The sequence below is a fragment of the Rhincodon typus genome, chromosome 31, assembly GCF_021869965.1.
Source record: "Rhincodon typus isolate 14 chromosome 31, sRhiTyp1.1, whole genome shotgun sequence".
Lineage (NCBI taxonomy): Eukaryota > Metazoa > Chordata > Chondrichthyes > Orectolobiformes > Rhincodontidae > Rhincodon > Rhincodon typus.
This window is the reverse complement of record NC_063362.1, coordinates 32,369,597-32,387,355: the sequence shown is the minus strand read 5'-3', so window position 1 is coordinate 32,387,355 and position 17,759 is coordinate 32,369,597. Positions and strand designations below refer to the sequence as shown.

At 39.6% G+C, this 17,759-nt stretch overlaps 1 protein-coding gene across 1 annotated transcript in view; it reads left to right on the top strand.

The window, feature by feature from the left end:
* Positions 1-17,759, top strand: part of kif17 (kinesin family member 17) — an 83,131-nt gene that overhangs the window by 50,056 nt on the left and 15,316 nt on the right. Inside the window, exons 8-11 of the mRNA XM_048614925.1 lie at positions 4,004-4,110; positions 10,158-10,333; positions 10,900-11,128; positions 13,956-14,214. Of these exons, the coding sequence (XP_048470882.1) occupies positions 4,004-4,110; positions 10,158-10,333; positions 10,900-11,128; positions 13,956-14,214 (771 nt within the window). The remainder of the gene's footprint in view (positions 1-4,003; positions 4,111-10,157; positions 10,334-10,899; positions 11,129-13,955; positions 14,215-17,759) is intronic.

Here is a 17,759-nt window from a genome sequence, read left to right as displayed (position 1 = left end):
GGAAAAGCTCAGCAGGTCTGGCAGCATCTGTGAAGGAGAAAACAGAGCTAACGTTTTAGGTTCGGTGACCCTTCCTCAGAACTGAGGAACGGTCACCGGACCCAAAACGTTAACTCTGTTTTCTCCTTCACAGATGCTGCCAGACCAGCTGAGCTTTTCCAGCTGCTTTCTAAGAACTGACTCTAACCAATCAGCTGAGTCATATGTTTTCCCAGCAGTAACTCTTAAAAATGTGTTTCAATGTCTCCTTTCATTGACCTTAAAAACATAATCCAGATATTCACATAATTTGAAATGAATCAATTTTATTACAATCCTTCAGATCTCAAGTCCTCAAACGTATTATGTATGAAGATTTCATAACACGTCTACCCTTGGAAAAATGGAATGCTAATTTCATATGACTTTCATTGCAAAGTAGAAAAAACAGTCCTGCATGTATGAAAGTATTAAGACACATGCACACATTCATTTTCATTCACTCTTGTCGCTTATACAGTTATCTCTGATACTTTCCAGGTACTTAAACAATTCAAATGAGGTTACTTAGCATTGAAAATTATGCTCTTTGTTCCCTTTAGTCTCGCTATGCACTGTGCTGTCCATGCATGGCAATGTTTGGGGAAACTGAAAGTCAACATGTTTGGACTCGTGGAGCAAGGCCATGCAGCTTAGAAGGAATGTTGATTACATTGTTTTCTCCACAGTATAAACAATATGTAAGTGATAAGGCTGTAATAACAAACTCCCCCAAAGCAGTCTGTCATTTTGTTTTTTATATATTTTCCACGAAGTGTTACAAACCACTTGGGAGTGTACTGATTCTAAAGCCCCTCTACTCCTGCGGCTGCCAGAAAAGTTAATGTTTCAATCATAGCATTCAAAGTTCCTGTATACCTGTCTAATGGAGATAACAAGGTGTAGAGCTGGATGAACACAGCAGACCAAGCAGCATTAGAGGAGCAGGAAAGCTGACATTTCGGGCCTAGACCCTTCTTCAGAAATGGGGGAGGGGAAGGGGATTCTGAAATAAATAGAGAGAGAGGGGGAGGTGGATAGATGGATAAAGGAGAAGGTAGGTGGAGAGGAGACAGACAGGTCAAAGAGGCGGGGGTGGAGCCAGTAAAGATGAGTGGGGTGGTGTGGAGTTAGTGGGGGATAGGTCAGTTTTAGAGCCAGCAACGATCCCAGGGTTTTGTTTTTCCACTGTTGAGTATTTCTTTTGGTACTGGTTTAACTATTTGAAAAACTCTCCCCTTGCTTCTCTATGCTGAGCCCATCTTCTTGAAAGAGAACTGTACAACCATCCCCAGACAAGTCACAGCACTGATTGCAATCTTGAAGCAATTAGTAAATTAAAAGACAATAAATACAGGATATAATTGCCATAGAAGGAGTGCATTGAAGGTTCACTGGGCTGATACCAGAAGTGGCAGGTCTGTCCTATGAAGAGAGATTGGTTCGACTGGGCCAGTATTCACTAGAGTTTAGAAGAATGAGAAGGGATCTGATTGAATTAACTTAAATTAATTAAATGATTATTTCAAGTAATAGTTTAAATTTGCTCTTTAGCACTTCCAGTAATGAGTCTTAGGAAGTATATTCCATGAAGGTGCCATTCCTTGCCAAGAGTACTAGAAGAGGGCTGGACTTTATGCTGAGGGTGGCTTGCATGACAGCTATAAATTAAAAGGTGTTATTTGACTTGAGACAGGCATTCTGCAGCCAGTCAAATGATGTTCAGCTGTATGGTGCTAGCAGCTCCACTGGGAGTAGTGTAATGGTCTCTGCTGATGGAGCAGGATACAAAGGTAATTGGTGAAAAAGGGAGGTCTCGCCAAGGCCAAGCCGGCAACCTTCTTTAAGAGGCCAAAGGGACAGAGTAGGCAATGCAGAGGGAATGGGAAACATGGAGGTTGCAGGATTTTGCAAGGGAGGTCTCCAATGTGCACAGGGTGCCTGTGAAGAAGGAGTCTCACCTCACCCACCACCACCCCTCCCCCTTCTTCCACCCAGCCGAAGCAGTGAAAATTGCTGGGCAACACAGTTTGAGATCGACACAGCTTCCAATGGTTAAATCTTAGCGGCAGTCAGAGGAAGCCCCTACATGGCCATTAATTGGGCATTTAAGGGCTCAATTTGCAGACCTCCTTGATATCTTCCTCACTGTGAGCAACATTGCAGCAGGGGAGGGAAGACACCAGAAATAGTAATAAAGGTATGGCATCAAATTTTAGCCCAGCCAACTCATTTGTCAATCTTCCCCTGGAGACACCTAAAATTCTACCTTTAAAGTGTCCCTTCTGGTTATTGAGCATTCCCATTCATTCTGTAGCTAAACTCATAGATTACTGAACAGAGTCTGATGGACAAGCTAAGTTGTAGGGTTACTTCTGAGTGATGTTAGAGAATCTCATATGGGGTATTAGTTATCATAGCCCAGAGGGCCATTTGATGAAGGATAGAACTGAAGCCTATCTTTATATTCTTTTATAAGCATTTAACTGTCAACAGTTTCTCACTGATGAATCTCAAGGATACAAGTGAATCCCCAGCACTTGGATAGAATCATTATACGATAGTTATGAAGATTTCATATTTATTTTTTGAAGACTTTTAGTTCATAAGGATTGCTGAAAAATTGATTAATTTCAAGTATTTTGGATACATGTGTTTTGCTTTCCTAAAAGATCAATGAAAGGATATTGGAACATAGTTTTAAAAGACATTTCTGAGAAATCACTAGCTGATTACTTGGACTCACTTCTTAAAAATCACCTGCCTGGGTTTTATGATAATGATTGATAATATTTTTATGCAGTTGGAGATCGTTCAGTTTTCACTTGAGGAAAGCCTACTCAAGAACTGGCTGCCCAACTCATCTCTCTGTCTTTCAGAAACACTGTTGTTGTGAGTTCAGTATCAATTTTAATTGTCCTGATAAAGAGCATCTGAAAGACATCGCAATACTGTGTTTCCTGAGCAAGCTGTCAAGATGGTATATGTCCCGTAATCTGATTATACGTGTCCCCATGCTAGATTGACTGCCATTTGAATATTGCACACCTTCTCCTTTTTACCTTCAAAAATAACTATGATTAAATGTTTTGCCCTCACAATCTCTACAGAAAGTAATCTATTGTTATCTTTTACCTTTTCCATTACAGGGGGTGGGAGTTAATTATTTAGAGGGGTAAATGTGTAATATTATAACATGAAAATAGAAAAATAGTGTGTGTTAACTAGTTCTCATTAAAAAAATCAATAATTAACAATTTATACATTACTGATAACATGAGACTTTTCTGTGGAAATTCATAGAATCCCTACAGTATGGAAGCAGGCTACTTGGCTCATCGAGTCCACACCGACCCTCTGAACAGCATCCCACCTCCTTACTCTATCCCTATAGTTCCCATAGCTAATCCAACTAACCTGCACATTCCTAGACAGTATGGGCAATTTAGCATGGCCAATCCACCTAACTTGCACACCTTTAGACTACGGGAGGAAATCGGAGCACCCAGAGAAAACCCACATAGACACAGGAAGAATGTCAAACTCCACAGAGACAGTTGCCCGAGGGTGGAATTGAACGTGGGTCCCTGATGCTGTGAGGCAGCAGTGCTGACCACTGGGCCACTGTGATACCCTCAGAGTATTGAGGAAAATTAAGAGTAATCAATCCAATTAAGCATTTGAATTGAAAAAGTTATAGTTACCTCAAAATTAATCTCGAAACATCTTTAAGTTACTTAGGATTTCAATGACCTGTGGTTGCAATACTTTGACATGCTCAAACATTTTCTGTTTGACCAGGAGAATATATGCAAGAGAATATTGACGTTGCTTTAAAGTCTGTGCATATATTGGCATATACTGTGCATATATGTGCATTTAAATGTTGAGGTGATTGGGGAGCATAAATGTCATTAATTCTAAGGAAGCAACACAAGAGCATGTAACTAGCACAAAAAATACAAATGTATCTCTATCTCCTCAGATGCACCTGAATTTGAAGAAAGAGCCTCTGCCCAGGAGGTAACTCAGCCATTTAATGTTGAACTAGCGGATGTATGTGAATTAGAACAGAAGCTAGATATTGCCACGGTAAATACTATATTAATACTGCCATTAAATATGTATGCACATTTTATTGGATTAATTTTAGAACTTCTTGTGATAAGATTCAGAATAAACATTAATACACTGACAGCTAGTTTAAATTATAATACAGTGGTGATATATTTGGGTATTCCTGAACATTAGCACAGAAATATAATATTTACAGCCTTTGCTGACTCTTATCCAAGCATAGGTTTATACAGCAAAATTGTGATAAATTGAATCGCAGGTGACCAGCCTACAAATTTATGTTAAACAGAGCTTCAAGATTGCCAAGGAGGCCCCAATATATTCCTGAATTTCTTACAAACAAGCCCTATGTTAAAAGAAAACAAGTGAAATGACAGTGACATAGTTAATATGTGATGAATTGTTAATGCAGCCAAATATGTTTTCCATGTTTTCACTGTACTGTAAAGTCCTGGAGCAGTTCTACAGCCTTTGCAATTTCAGCTAGGAACATAGCTGGATGAATGAGTGGAAATTCATCAGACACTTCAGAATCATCATTCTGAAAATCTTCCTTTTCTTCTGTTGAAACATTCTACCATATTCTTGATGCATGCCTCAAAAAGACTTGAGTCATCAAGGCAGTTTTGTTTTCCTCAACTGGCGAGGACAATGTTGACATTCACAAAGCAATGAGGCTTCTTGGGGTTTCATGTTACAAGAAGCAGCAGTTTTTCAGTTATGTCCTGTTGGTGCAAATGACAGCAGTGACAATTCCTTGTTTTGCCTTCGTCATTACGTTTTTCACCTGTGAACTTAAAAAAAGTGATCTGGTAAAATAAGTAAACCAAGCCAGTTTCATGTGTGTTAAAAATATTTCTTGGTGCATGTAAAGAAAAAGCTAGCTTAGTAGCAATTGTCAGAAAAGCCTGTCTGGTTCACTGAAGCCCTTTGGGGAAGGAAATCTGCCATCTTTACCAGGTCTAGCTTATATGTGACATCAGATCCACAGCAATATGGTTAACTCTTAACTGCCCTGTGGGCAATTAGAAATGGACAATAAATGTTGGCATAACCAGTGATGCCCACATCCTGTGAGTCATTTTAAGAAGCATTTTGCGCATGATTTTTGGGCTGAAAAGTGGCAAGTAACATTAATGCCACACAAATGAGAGGCAACGGCCATCTCAAATAAGAGAGAATCTAGGTTGTAGATATGCTCGCCGAGCCGGTGGGTTTGGTTACAAATGTTTCGTTACCCTGCTAGGTAACATGGTCAGTGCGCCTCCGGTGCAGCGTGGGTGTTCTGTCCCGCTTATTTATTTACATGCCTCAGTTTGTTGGGGTGTTTAGTGGTGGTTTGTGGTCAGTGGTTTGTACACAGAGTCTCATTCAAAGTGTTTGTTGATAGAGTCCCAGTTAGAATACCAGGCCTCCAGGAATTCCCTGGCGTGTCTCTGTTTGGCTTATGACATTATGGCTGTGTTGTCCCAGTTGAATTCGTGTCCCTCTTTGTCCATGTGTAGTGAGACAAACTGAGACATGCCAGAGAATTCCTAGAGATCTGGTATAATAACCGGAACTCCATCAACAAACACATTGAATGAGACCCTGTGTACAAACCACTGAGAAACAGGACCAGAAGTGGTACCAAATACCCCAAAAAACTGAGGCATATAAATAACAAGTGGGACAGAACACCAACACTTCACCAGAGGTGCACTGATGGTGTTACCTAGCAGGGTGACAAAAGTTTGCAACCAAACACACCAGCTCGGCAAGCAAGTCTACAACTTCATCCACAACCTGAGCTACAAATCTTCTCGAAAACTTTAAGCGAGAATCTAGCCATCGTTTCTTGACATTCAACAGTATTCCCATTACAGAAGCCTCCTCTACCAACATCCTAGGGATACCCATTGACTAGAAGCTGAACTGGACTAGCCATATATACAGTGGCTGTAAGACTAGGTCAGAGACTTGGAATACTGCAGCAAGCAACTCACCTCCTAACTCCCCAAAGCCTGTCCATCATAAACAAGGCACAAGTCAGTGTGTGGTGGGATATTTCCCACTCCCTGCCAAAAATACTCAGGAAGCTTGACACCATCCAGGACAAAGCAGACTGCTTGATTGGCACATTCTCCATAAATATCTACTCTCTCTGCCATTGGCACTCAGTGGCAGCAAGTGGCAACAATCTATAAGATGCATTGTAGAAATTCACCAAGGCTCCTTAGACAGCACCTTCCAAACCCATGACTATTTCTATCTAGATGGACAAGCGCTGCAGATACATGTGAACACTACAATCTGTAAGTTCCTCTCCAAGCCACTCACCATCCTGACTTGTTTCTTCAGCGTCACTGGGTCAAAATCCCTGGAACTCCCTCCCTAACAGCATTATGAATGTACCTACACCAAATGGACTGTAGCAGTTCAAGAAGGCATTTCACCACCACCTTCTCAAGAGTAACTAAGGATGGGCAATTAATGCTGCCCAACCACTGATGCCCACATCCCATGACTAAGTAAGAAAAATGTGTGCTGTATTTGGCTTAACTGTGTTCTGATTGGTTGACAAGTTTGTATGAGTTTGGCTAATCCAGAGTTACCAGTGCAGAACTTTGACTTATCACAGGATTTCTATTGGATTTGCTATTCAGCTAGCAGGAATGAATGATAACTTTGCACCAACTGGAGTTTCAGGTTATCTGAATTTGACTCATTGTGATTTTACCTCATTTGATATATACCTTATTTTTAAATTTTCAAGTGTTTGCTGGTGTCCAAATTGGACTGTTAAGGCTAATTGTAAGGTTAAAATAAAGAATCATAAAATGAAGGCTGTCAAGCCCATGCTGGCTCTCTGGAAGAAAGTTTTAGCTCAGTCTCCTGCCTTATTCTTTTGAAGTGCTTAACCAGTTATCTCTTAAAGACTATGATTGAATTTCCTTCCACCTCTCTTTCATTAACACTCGCTAGTTAAAATCATTTTCCTCATGTCTCCTTTGGTTCTTTTGCTAATCTCTTTAAACCTGTGTTCTCTGGTTCTCAACGTTTTTTCCAATTGAAACTGTTTCTTTCTAGCTACGCTGTTTAGGTCTCTTATGATTTTGAACAATTTCCACTCAACCTCCTTTTCTCTAAGGAGAACAACCACAGTCTTCCCAACCTATCCAGTAATTAAAATTTCTTATTCCTTGAACTATTCTTTGGCATTCCTTCTGCTGTACTTTGGAGAAAATTCTTTAATCCAGTGTCCAGTACAATTTGCCTAGTAGTCTGAGCATTAAGCAGTGAAGTCAAAGCAAATGGAAAACGTAGATTTAAAATGGTCCTTAACCACAAAAGGTGGTGCTTATATGGTTAAGGTAAACAAGCTTAATTATATATAGCAGGACCATGGTACAGTTTGAAGGGACTGTAACGGAATATGTATTGATTCCAAATCAAACCACTTCAATTTATTATTAAGGTCTGGCTGGGACCAAGAAACTTTGTTTTAAATTGGAAAAAGTATGAGGATTTGGGACCTACTAAGAGAATAAAGCCTCAGAATTCCACGGTTTTCAGCAAACAACAACCAACATTTCTATTCAAGGCTAGAACCATGATGCAATCCACAAAACATATCAACTTAACTTTTAATGCCTGGAATTAGTATGATAAGTATGGGCCATAGACTGTAGCAGAAATCCTGTATCACACACCAATTATCAAATGCAATCAAGACAGATTCCACAGATTTCTCAGCAATTATACCCAGACAATAATGAGACAGAGGGTTATCATCTCATTAGACTTCACAAGGGGTGATAATTCTTCACTTTTACCCATCTGGCCTTGAATCTCCCTCTCAAGAATTACTGTATCATGGACTACCTCAAGAATTGCTCTCATTCTGGTTGACAACCCCCCTTTTGTGAATCTAGAATGCAGAAACTGCACTTCAGCACTCATTCATGCTATAACTCCAGCTCTTGAGCAATATCTAGCATCACTGACCCTATTCTGCCCTTGAGATTTCCTCAGGGTTCCAATCTTGCTCAGTTATATCAAGCAGTTGCTGCTTGTACATTTTTCAGTATCTTAGCTATACTGGCATCAATGCTCACAGGCTTTATTTGAGTCTCTCTCAGCTTCCTGCAATACAGAGACAACGACTTCTCACTTTCTCAGCTCTCCAGGACTTCTTCTGAGCCCTGACTCCAACGCATAGCTGTCTACTAATTCCTATACTTTCTATCCGGGTTCTAACATCATAGAGTCATTCAGCTGCTCTGGACTCCTCACTGAGTTCCCTACGCAGAATCCATACAGTTCCAGCTGTCTTCCCAGCAGAACTGGTAAATAGACACTCCTAACATGGAATATACTTCTCTCTTTCTCACATTGTGACTCATGACCTATAAATTCTGAACTGCTGTTCAGTGAAACAGTCCCTCCAAATGTCCTGAGTGGCTTAATGAAAACATTGTGACATCACCCTACCCTATTGCTGGACCAATTTGAATGCTGCCATCTAACTATTCTTGAAACTGTGTGTTCCATAAGTGTTAACAGTCATCAATTGCTGACTTGCTCAGTTCAAAAATGGATACAAATAAATGATTTCATCAAAGAAGAAAATGGAGAGAATGATATAAAAGGCTAATAATATACTGTTGTATGTTGATACTAGAAAACAGTAATGCTGTACATACACTAAAGAGCAGCTTAGATTTTTTGTGCAACATCTGTGTAAATAATCAACCGTTGAACATTTCTGAAACAATACAGATAAGCCTGATAATGGATAACTGAGAATAGTACTTTTATCTACAATGCAGTGTGATGGTGCCATGGAACATTAACATACTTTTAGTATCGTAGGAAAGAAATTTATGTCAAAGATTGAAGATCACATGATTATCTCCCAAGATCAGCACAATTTGCAATGCTGAGTTAGAGGCAGAAGTCTATAAGGAGGGAGGGAAAATTGACAAGAGTAAGTATAGCTGGATTTTTCTTAAAATCAGAGCAGCCAGTTCCAAAGCAGGAAGAATTCCAATTTTCTTTTTTGCCAAGTCTAGAAATAAGCAAGGGAGGATAGAATCAGAGGAGGAACCAGGATCATGGCTTGTATTCTGGTGATGGTGGAAATTCATTGAAGATAATTCATTGAACACCTTAATGATGAAGGAGCAAATGGATTAAACTATTTTAAAAAGTAGACTGACACATTTTGGTTTGTCTGGTATAAAACTAAATGTGTAGCAATTACAACTGAATAAAGTATGAAAAAAGATTGTCCAGACATCGCTTTATATCAACACAGAAAATGGGAAACCAAAATTCAAAAGAAAAAAGGTAATTCATAGACAGTCATAAGAAATGCATGTTAGTTACCCTTCTGAACTAATATTCCCAGCTTAAAGGCAGAGACCATATTTGTTCTAAAGCAATTCTGATACTTCTACTGTTGCAAAAGTGCATAATTCACAAAGGAGCCCTCTAAATAATGATGTACTTGATTTCCTGGAGGGCCAACAGTAGAGACCAGTTAAATCGGGTGGAAATACAGTGGAGGGACACCACATGTGACTGCTTTCCTACTGTCCTCTTTGAGAATGTCCCACCATTCAGTCCACATATACCCCATGCAATTAGTTGGAAATCAGAGCATCTTTTTTTGCTTCCCCTCCTCTGTTATTATCCAGGATTCACCCAAAGTTCCTTTCTATTCCACCTGAATGAAGAGAGTTCCTCAATCCCAGGTTGTCTGGTGCAGATCACTCACACTTTCTTCTCCACACTTCCACCATGGAATGGGCCTACAATTACTAGAGATAATATAGCTGTTATTAATTAGTAAGGAAAGCAAAGAAGTTATCATTCATGTGCCCCTAGCTGTCCTTAATAGTTTAATGTTAGAATTTATCTATTAACCACAAATAACAAACTAGCTGAATATCCATTTTAATACATACGCGTATATTTTTTCAATTAAGCCTATTAATTACTGAAATTTCTGAATTTGGTTACCTGACAAATGCAAAACGCTTCTTTCATGATTTCACGTTCTTATTCATTTTTTCAAGTTAATTGAGGTAGAACCTGAAATAGCCACACATGAAAGCAGCAAGAAAGCTACACCGATTAATGAAGAGCAAAGCTCTCCATTAGATATGCAGCTCCGAAAGGAAGAAACCATGGCTGAACGTCCTCCATCTGGTTCATCACCCACCACTTTAGATCAGGAGGAAGTGCTTGCAAGGTCTGTTCCATAAGTGTTCCTTTGACTCTATAAAAAACTTTTGGTAAATATTGCACAAGTGAAATGATTCAGGCCATCTATGTGTACAACTTCCAACTCCTTGTCTTATTATGTAATCAAAAGTGGCAATCAAATTGTACGCCCTCGTAAGCAGCAAAAGAGATAAATTAGTTCATCTGCTTTTGTTGGTGTTTCTTGTGTCATGTGTGTGAACCAATGACATTGAAATCTTCCTACTTTTCTTCAAGTAGTGCCATGAAATATTTTACATTCACCTTGGAGAGATGGATGGTTAAACATCTCATCACAAGATTGATACTTCTAGCATTGTAACACTCCTTTAGTTTATATTTATCCTTCTAGCTTTCAATCCCATTGCTAATTGATATTTAACAGGTACTTCTTTATGGCACCCAGAGTTCACTAGCCTGATGTAGGCTGCTATCTCAAAATCCCACTGCCTCTTCATCATAGGGACAAAATGACTGTTTGCTGTGCCTCATTGATTGGTCACCCAAAAATCAAATTCAATTCTAATTAATAAAACTTTCCATTGTTTATTGTAGACTGAAAATGTTGGAGAATGAGGTTGTAGGTGGAGAACAGGCCAAAAATACAGAGCTGAAGGAGAAACGGAAACGACGGAAGAAGTATGCAGATGAACGAAAGAATCAACTTGCAGAAGCACTGAAGCACACAGACCGAGATGATCCTGCTATCTTGATCAATGTGTATGAATCTATTCAGGATGAAGTTCGAGCAAAAAGCAAAAACATAGAAAATCTGCAAAGAAAGGTCTGCTTTTTCTTTGTAGTTCCTTCTTACTGTCTTAACTGTCAAGGACATTTGCCTATGCAAGATAATAGAAATTGCTTACAAATGTTGAAAATCTCCCGTAAAGCAGTGACAACTTGATCTCAGAAAAAAGCCTGTGAGCAAAAGCTGTTCACCGAGGCAAGGAAACTGTCGTACTGTTTCAGTATTCAAATCCCTTCTAGCCAGAGAACTTCTCAAAGCATTCATTCCCCACTGTGCAGTTATCTTGCTGAACCTGGTACGTTTTACTTGTGCTGGCTGTTTAAGCCAGGATACTGGATTAAGTTTCAGTTTAATTGTCTTGTAACAGCTGACTTTCCACCCTCATCCCCCACTGGAAGCAGCTTGTTTTATTCAAATTCTGCCCATGGGGTTTCTAGTAATAATGTTACTCATGATGCAACTGACAAATGGTACGATTAACAGAGCAATGGAATGTATGTTTTATTTCATAATTAAGCATTTAAAGGAATGTTCACAGACTATTTATTTGAAATTATGTATTAATAATAATAATTGCTTAAATAGACCTTTTGTGTATGAGTTCCTCAGGATAGAATCCGAAACAAACTATCTTCAATTGCCCCATCAATGATCTTCAATCCACCTGAAGGTCAGAAGTGGAAATGATTGCAGATGCTTGCATAAAATTTAGCACCACTTGCAACTCTGCAGATACTGGAGTAGCCATTGTAGAGATACAACAAGACCTGGACAACAATAAATCTGGGCTAATAAATAACACATAATGTTTGCACCAAGGGAGAATCCAACCGTCTCCTGATGACATTCAAGAGCATTGCCATTGTTGTATTCTACACTATCAACATGCTGACGGTTATCATTGGCCAAAAACTGAGGGCAACACTGTGGTTCAGTAGTTAGTACTGTTGCCTCACAGCGCCAGGGATCTGGGTTTGATTCCAGTCTTGGGCAATTGTCTGTGTGGAATTTTCACGTTCTGCAGTGTGCATGGATTTCCTCTGGATGCACTGGCTTCCTCCCACAGTCCAACAATGTGCAGATTAGGTGAATTGGCTGTGCTAAATTGCCCCATAGTCTCTAGCGATAAACAGGTTAGGTGGATTAGCCATGGTAAATGTGGGTTTACAGGGATAGGGTGGGTTCTGGCTGTGGGTGGGATGCCCTTTGTAGAAATGGTGCAGACTTGATGGGCCACATGGCTTCTTGCGGCTATCAGAGCAAGACAGCAATGACCTCCTGATTCTCCAAAGCCTATCCACCATCGCCAATGCATAAGCCAGGAATGAGATGGAATACTTTACATTTTCTTGGATTAGTACTGTTCCAGGAAACTTAAGAAACTTGATGCCATCCAGGACAAAGCAGCCTGCTTGACTGGTACTCTATCCACCACCTTCAACATTGGGTTCCTCCACAACCAACACACAGTGGCAGCAGTGTTCACCATCTACAAGATGCACTGCACCGAATCACCAGGCTTCTGCAACAGCACCTTCCAAACCGATGATCTCTACCACCTGCTGGAAATCTGAAACAAACACAGAAAACACTGGAGAAACTCAGCAGGTCTAGTAGCATCTGTGGAGAAAGAGAGTTTATATTTCTATCTGGTATGACTCTTTGGAACTGAGCTCCCAGTTCTAAAGAGTCATACCAGACTTGAAATGGTAAATCTGTTTCTGTCTCCACAGATGTTACCAGACCTGCTGAGTTTCTTCAGCATTTTCTTTGCTTGTACCATCCTGACTTGGAATTATATCACTCTTCCTTCACTATCACTAGGTCAAAATCCTGGAACTCTCTAACATCACTATGATTGTATCCAAAGCACACAAACTGCAATGATTCAAGAAGGCAACTCACCGCCACCGCTCAAGGAATTAGAGATGTACATTGAGTGCTGACACTGCCAACAACACCTACATTCCATGAATGAATTTTGAAAATCCACCCATTTTTTATAGGCACAATGTTTAGTAAAACCATTCTTAATCTAGAAACAAATGTTGAACCTCTAGACTTTCACAACCCTTTTGCATTCAGCCAGATCCACAAATATCACATAAGTAATGATCAAGTGATGTGTCTTTGCTGGCATTGCTTGAGGAAGGAACGATGACAGGAGACCAAGGGAATTTCATACTTTTTTTAAATAGTGGCTTAGGATCTTTATATATGTCCAACATAAACAAGAAGAAAATGTCTTGGTTAACTTATTATCTTAAAGATGGCATTTCAAGTAATGAATTGAAGAAATTCCATTGTAAATAGTACACTAATATACACTGATAGACATGTTGCTGAGTTATCTGTCACTTCCACATTTCTCACTTTATTCCCCCCAACTGTATTCTCTTGATGCACTGTTTCTGGTGAAATTTGGTCTTAGTCTGAGTTTAGTGGTAAATTTCACAATGTCCAATTGTGAACCAAATTCAATAAAAATTTTCTGACCTTTCTACATAAGGGTCACAATATGGTGAGATGGAATAGTGAAGAAAGAGATTACATTTTCAGTGTATGTGAATTCAGAATAAACCCAATCCTATTTAGGTAGAATTTCAGCAAGAAGCAAACCTTTCTTTATCCAACACATAAACACCCTCTGACCTTATTTCCTCTCATCCCACTAACTTCTCCTTCACTTCCTTTCTATCTTATTATTACTTGCATAGATTCTTCTTAAATGCATATTTTCCACATTTTCATTACAGTTTGAGTGAAGCGTTATACGCTGAATTCCCTATTTTATTTATTAGTGATTATTATTGGGCCACAAAGAAATTGTTTGTTAATATGTTTATTGTTTATCTTCCATAAGCTCAAAGTTGCAGAGATAGAAATCTCCGATCTCCAATGTGAATTTGAGTTTGAGCGTATTGACTACCTGTCTACCATAAGGAAGCAGGAGCGAGAAAACATTTTGCTGCAGCAAGTCCTAGAAAGAATCCAGCCACTAATCCGGCGTGAGTGTAACTACAGCAACATTGACAAAATAAAAAGGGAAAGTGTTTGGGATGAAGAAAGTGGTTGTTGGAAATTACCGGAAGCAGTTCTTCAAAAAATCACACTTCCTTCTGGTAAGTGATAGGGGACATCTTGTCTAGAGAGGTTTTTCTCTTTATAAACTTGACTCAGAAACATGACAATATCTTCGGAGAAAACACTGTGACTCATCTTTCAATGTTTTCCTGTATGCACATATACTAATGAAATGCCATCTGAAGTGAAGACATCAGGACAACATGCATTTATGTAAAACCCTTAAGTGTACCTCACAGAAGCAGTATTAAACAAAATTTGACAATGAGGCAAGAAAAGAACATTAAGACAGGAATGGGAATAGGTTTTGAGATGAACCTTAAACAAGAAGAGAGAGGCAGAGAGATTCCAGAGCATGAAGCCAAGACAATTGAAGACAAGATCACCAATGATGGAACAACTAAAACTGGCAATGCATAAGATGGCAGAAGTGAAGGATCTTAGAGGGTTGTGGGGCTGGTGATAATTACAGACACAGGAAGAGGAAAGGTTGTGAAAGGATTTGAAAACAAGAATGAGCATTTTATAATCAAGGTCTTGTCAGATTGAAAGCCAATGCGCACCAGCAAGTTATGGTACGATGATAAACAAGACTCAGTGCAAATCCACAAAAAATGTGGACCAATTGAGTCATGTAAGGTGAATCACTATAGAGTAGATAAATATGGAGATTTTTAAAGTCTGGACATTTATTACATTAGAAGGAAATTCTCATAACCAGAAAGTGGACAATCAGTAAAACAGATTAACCAATGAAGGTCACAGTGTAATAGTTGGACAAAAGAAGGAATATATTTTATTCAGACTAGACAAGTGTGGTTCATTCTATAGGTTGCAAATTGTAACTGATTTGCATGTGCTGAACAGTAAAAACACTCTTTATACAATAATCACTTTCCAGGTTTGGTGGGCTGAAAAACAAAGCAGCTCTCCACTTTGCAATTAGGCATGAACCTTAATACTTCCTTCCTCTTCCATTATTACTTATTTCTGCTTTGTCACTGTATTTGTTTTAATTTTTCTGGCCTGCTGCATCTGTTCACCATCTCTGTCTAACTCATTCTTGGAGAGGTGTTTAGCCTTTTATGAAATTCATATACTGTCCTGGTTTTTGTCAGTGATGTATAATTGAAAATACTTCATAACAAATACCATTTGCTATCAGTGACTTTGGAAAAACAACTAGGGTAAATAGTTCAATCAGCACAATAATAAACTATAGGTGTAATCCTCTGCTATACTAGGAATGAATATAATTGACACTTTTATATTCCCACAATCTATTCCTTCCTCCATTTAGGAAGGAGTTGCATTGTTCTTTTGCTATTGACACATACATTGGCTGAACAGTCTCTTTGGTTAGCATCAAATCGGTTTTTTGGATAGAAACTAAAAACTAAAGTAAGCAGTTATTGAGTATTGATTAGTTAGTTATTGTTTAATTGGTAAATTTGCTCTTTTTTTCTGCAAAAGAGTATTTAAATGAGCACCCGGTGTGGAGCGGTCGGGCTAATTGGAGGACCTCCTCGTGGGTCTGCTCCTGGGCCTTGGCAAGGTAGCTATCAATAGATCCAGGCAGTGGACTGTGTAGAGGATTGTAATTCCTGATTTCTTAGCTGTCTATTTTGGCTATGTTTATTCTCTGTGTCCTTAGAGAGGGAGCACACAGTGTCCATTGTCACAGTAGAGGTTTTTCACAAAAGACAGGCACTGAAGGGGCAGGGATGCATTATTTCGCACATGAACACTTTGATTTAAGATTCTCTAAGTTTCTTTTAAAACTTTAGTTTCATTGCCCTAAGGTGCTGTCTTATTTTATTTTCACAGTTTTCATTTGTTTTTTTCCCTAAAGAGATATGTTTGCCATACACCCTTCATTTATTTAACTTTATCTACCACCCAGGCATGCAGTGGTGTGTTTTTTCTACCACCAGTTGTGGAGATCCCTAATGGTGCTCACTGTGTGCAGGAGTCCTCTTGCTTTTCACTGAGAACTTGGTGTGGAGGGTGTTGATGCAGTAGTCCTAAACACTTGTAGACCAAGGTGGTTCACTAGCTCCAGGTCAACTGTGGTGCTGTGGAGTCCATGGACCATTTGTACCTAGGTTATAGAAGACTTTTTAGTTTTTAATTAAGTTTCCCATCAAACGTTTGGAAACACCATAGCCCCATGTTCCTAATCATTGGCCACCTGATGTAGTGGAGGGAAGGAAAATGGATCTGCTCAAGAGCACTGGCAAAGTTGCTATCATTAAGTCCAGGCAATGGGCCATGGAGGAGGTTGTAGCTCCTCACTGCCAACCCCTCTATCATGGTTATTTCCATGCCCAGGTGCCCTTAGGAGAGGGAGCACACAATGTCTACTGACACGGTGGAAGTTTTTCCTGACAGATGGACATGGAGAGCTGGGATGCATTATTTCCCCCACGAATGACATTTCGATTTAAGATTTTCTAAGTTCCTTTACAATTTTGATTTAAGCTGGAATGCCCCTAAGATGCCGTTTTGTTTCACTTTCACTGTTGGTTAATTTGATTTTCCTAAAAGAGTACCTGAATGTGTATATAAGGAAGAGCCAGTCAACATCACAGGGAGATTCTTTAGAATGGAGACATAAGCTCTGTGATAGGCAATTAATATCTTCACCAAAGTATTTTAGTCTCAGTGTATTCTTAACTAATAGTCTTTGAAACCTTTAACATCCTTCAGAACTGTAATGTCTTGATGAATGGAATGTTATGTGCCACCACACCTTTTACCTGCAACAGGGAGGCATTTACCTTTAGGCCAATGAAGAGGTACATGGTTCTTTTCAATGGCTGAAAGAAGATCCCGTTGTTCAGGAATCCTGTACCCAATGAAACCACCACCCCCCCGCAAAAAATGATGGGTACCCATTTTGTCCCACCCCTGCCCTTCCAAACCTCCAGGTGAGCATGAGTTAGGAGCATGAGTAGGTCACTCAGCCCATTAAACCTGCTCTGCCAGTCAACAGGATCATGGCTGATCTGATTGTAACCTCAAATCTACATTCCCACCTATCCCCAATAACCTTTCACCCAGATTTTTTTTTACCAAGAATTCTCTGACTTCTGCCTTAAAAAGATTCAAAAACTCTGTTTCCACCACCTTTGAGGAAAAGAGTTCCATACACCCACAGCCCTCTGCCTCATCCTGTCTTAAAAAGGTAATAACAGAGTTAACGTTCGGGTCCAGTGACCCGAACGTTAACTCTGTTTTTTCCTGCACAGATGCTGCCAGACCTGCTGAGCTTTTCCAGCAACTTTGTTTTTGTTCCTGATTTACAGCATCCGCAGTTCTTTCGGTTTTTAAAAAGGTAATCCTTATTTTTAAAGCTCTCTTTATAAAACCTGGTCCTCCACCACATATACCATCCCTCCTCATTAGCACCTACCAGACTTGCCCTGGTGAATCTTCCGAATCTCCTAATCCAACCATATCAACAACTGTCACTGGGGTCTGGATGCAGTCCCACTAGTAGTCATAGCTCCTGGCTAGAGATAGTAGGAACTGCAGATGCTGGAGAATCTGAGATAACAAGGTGTAGAGCTGGATGAACACA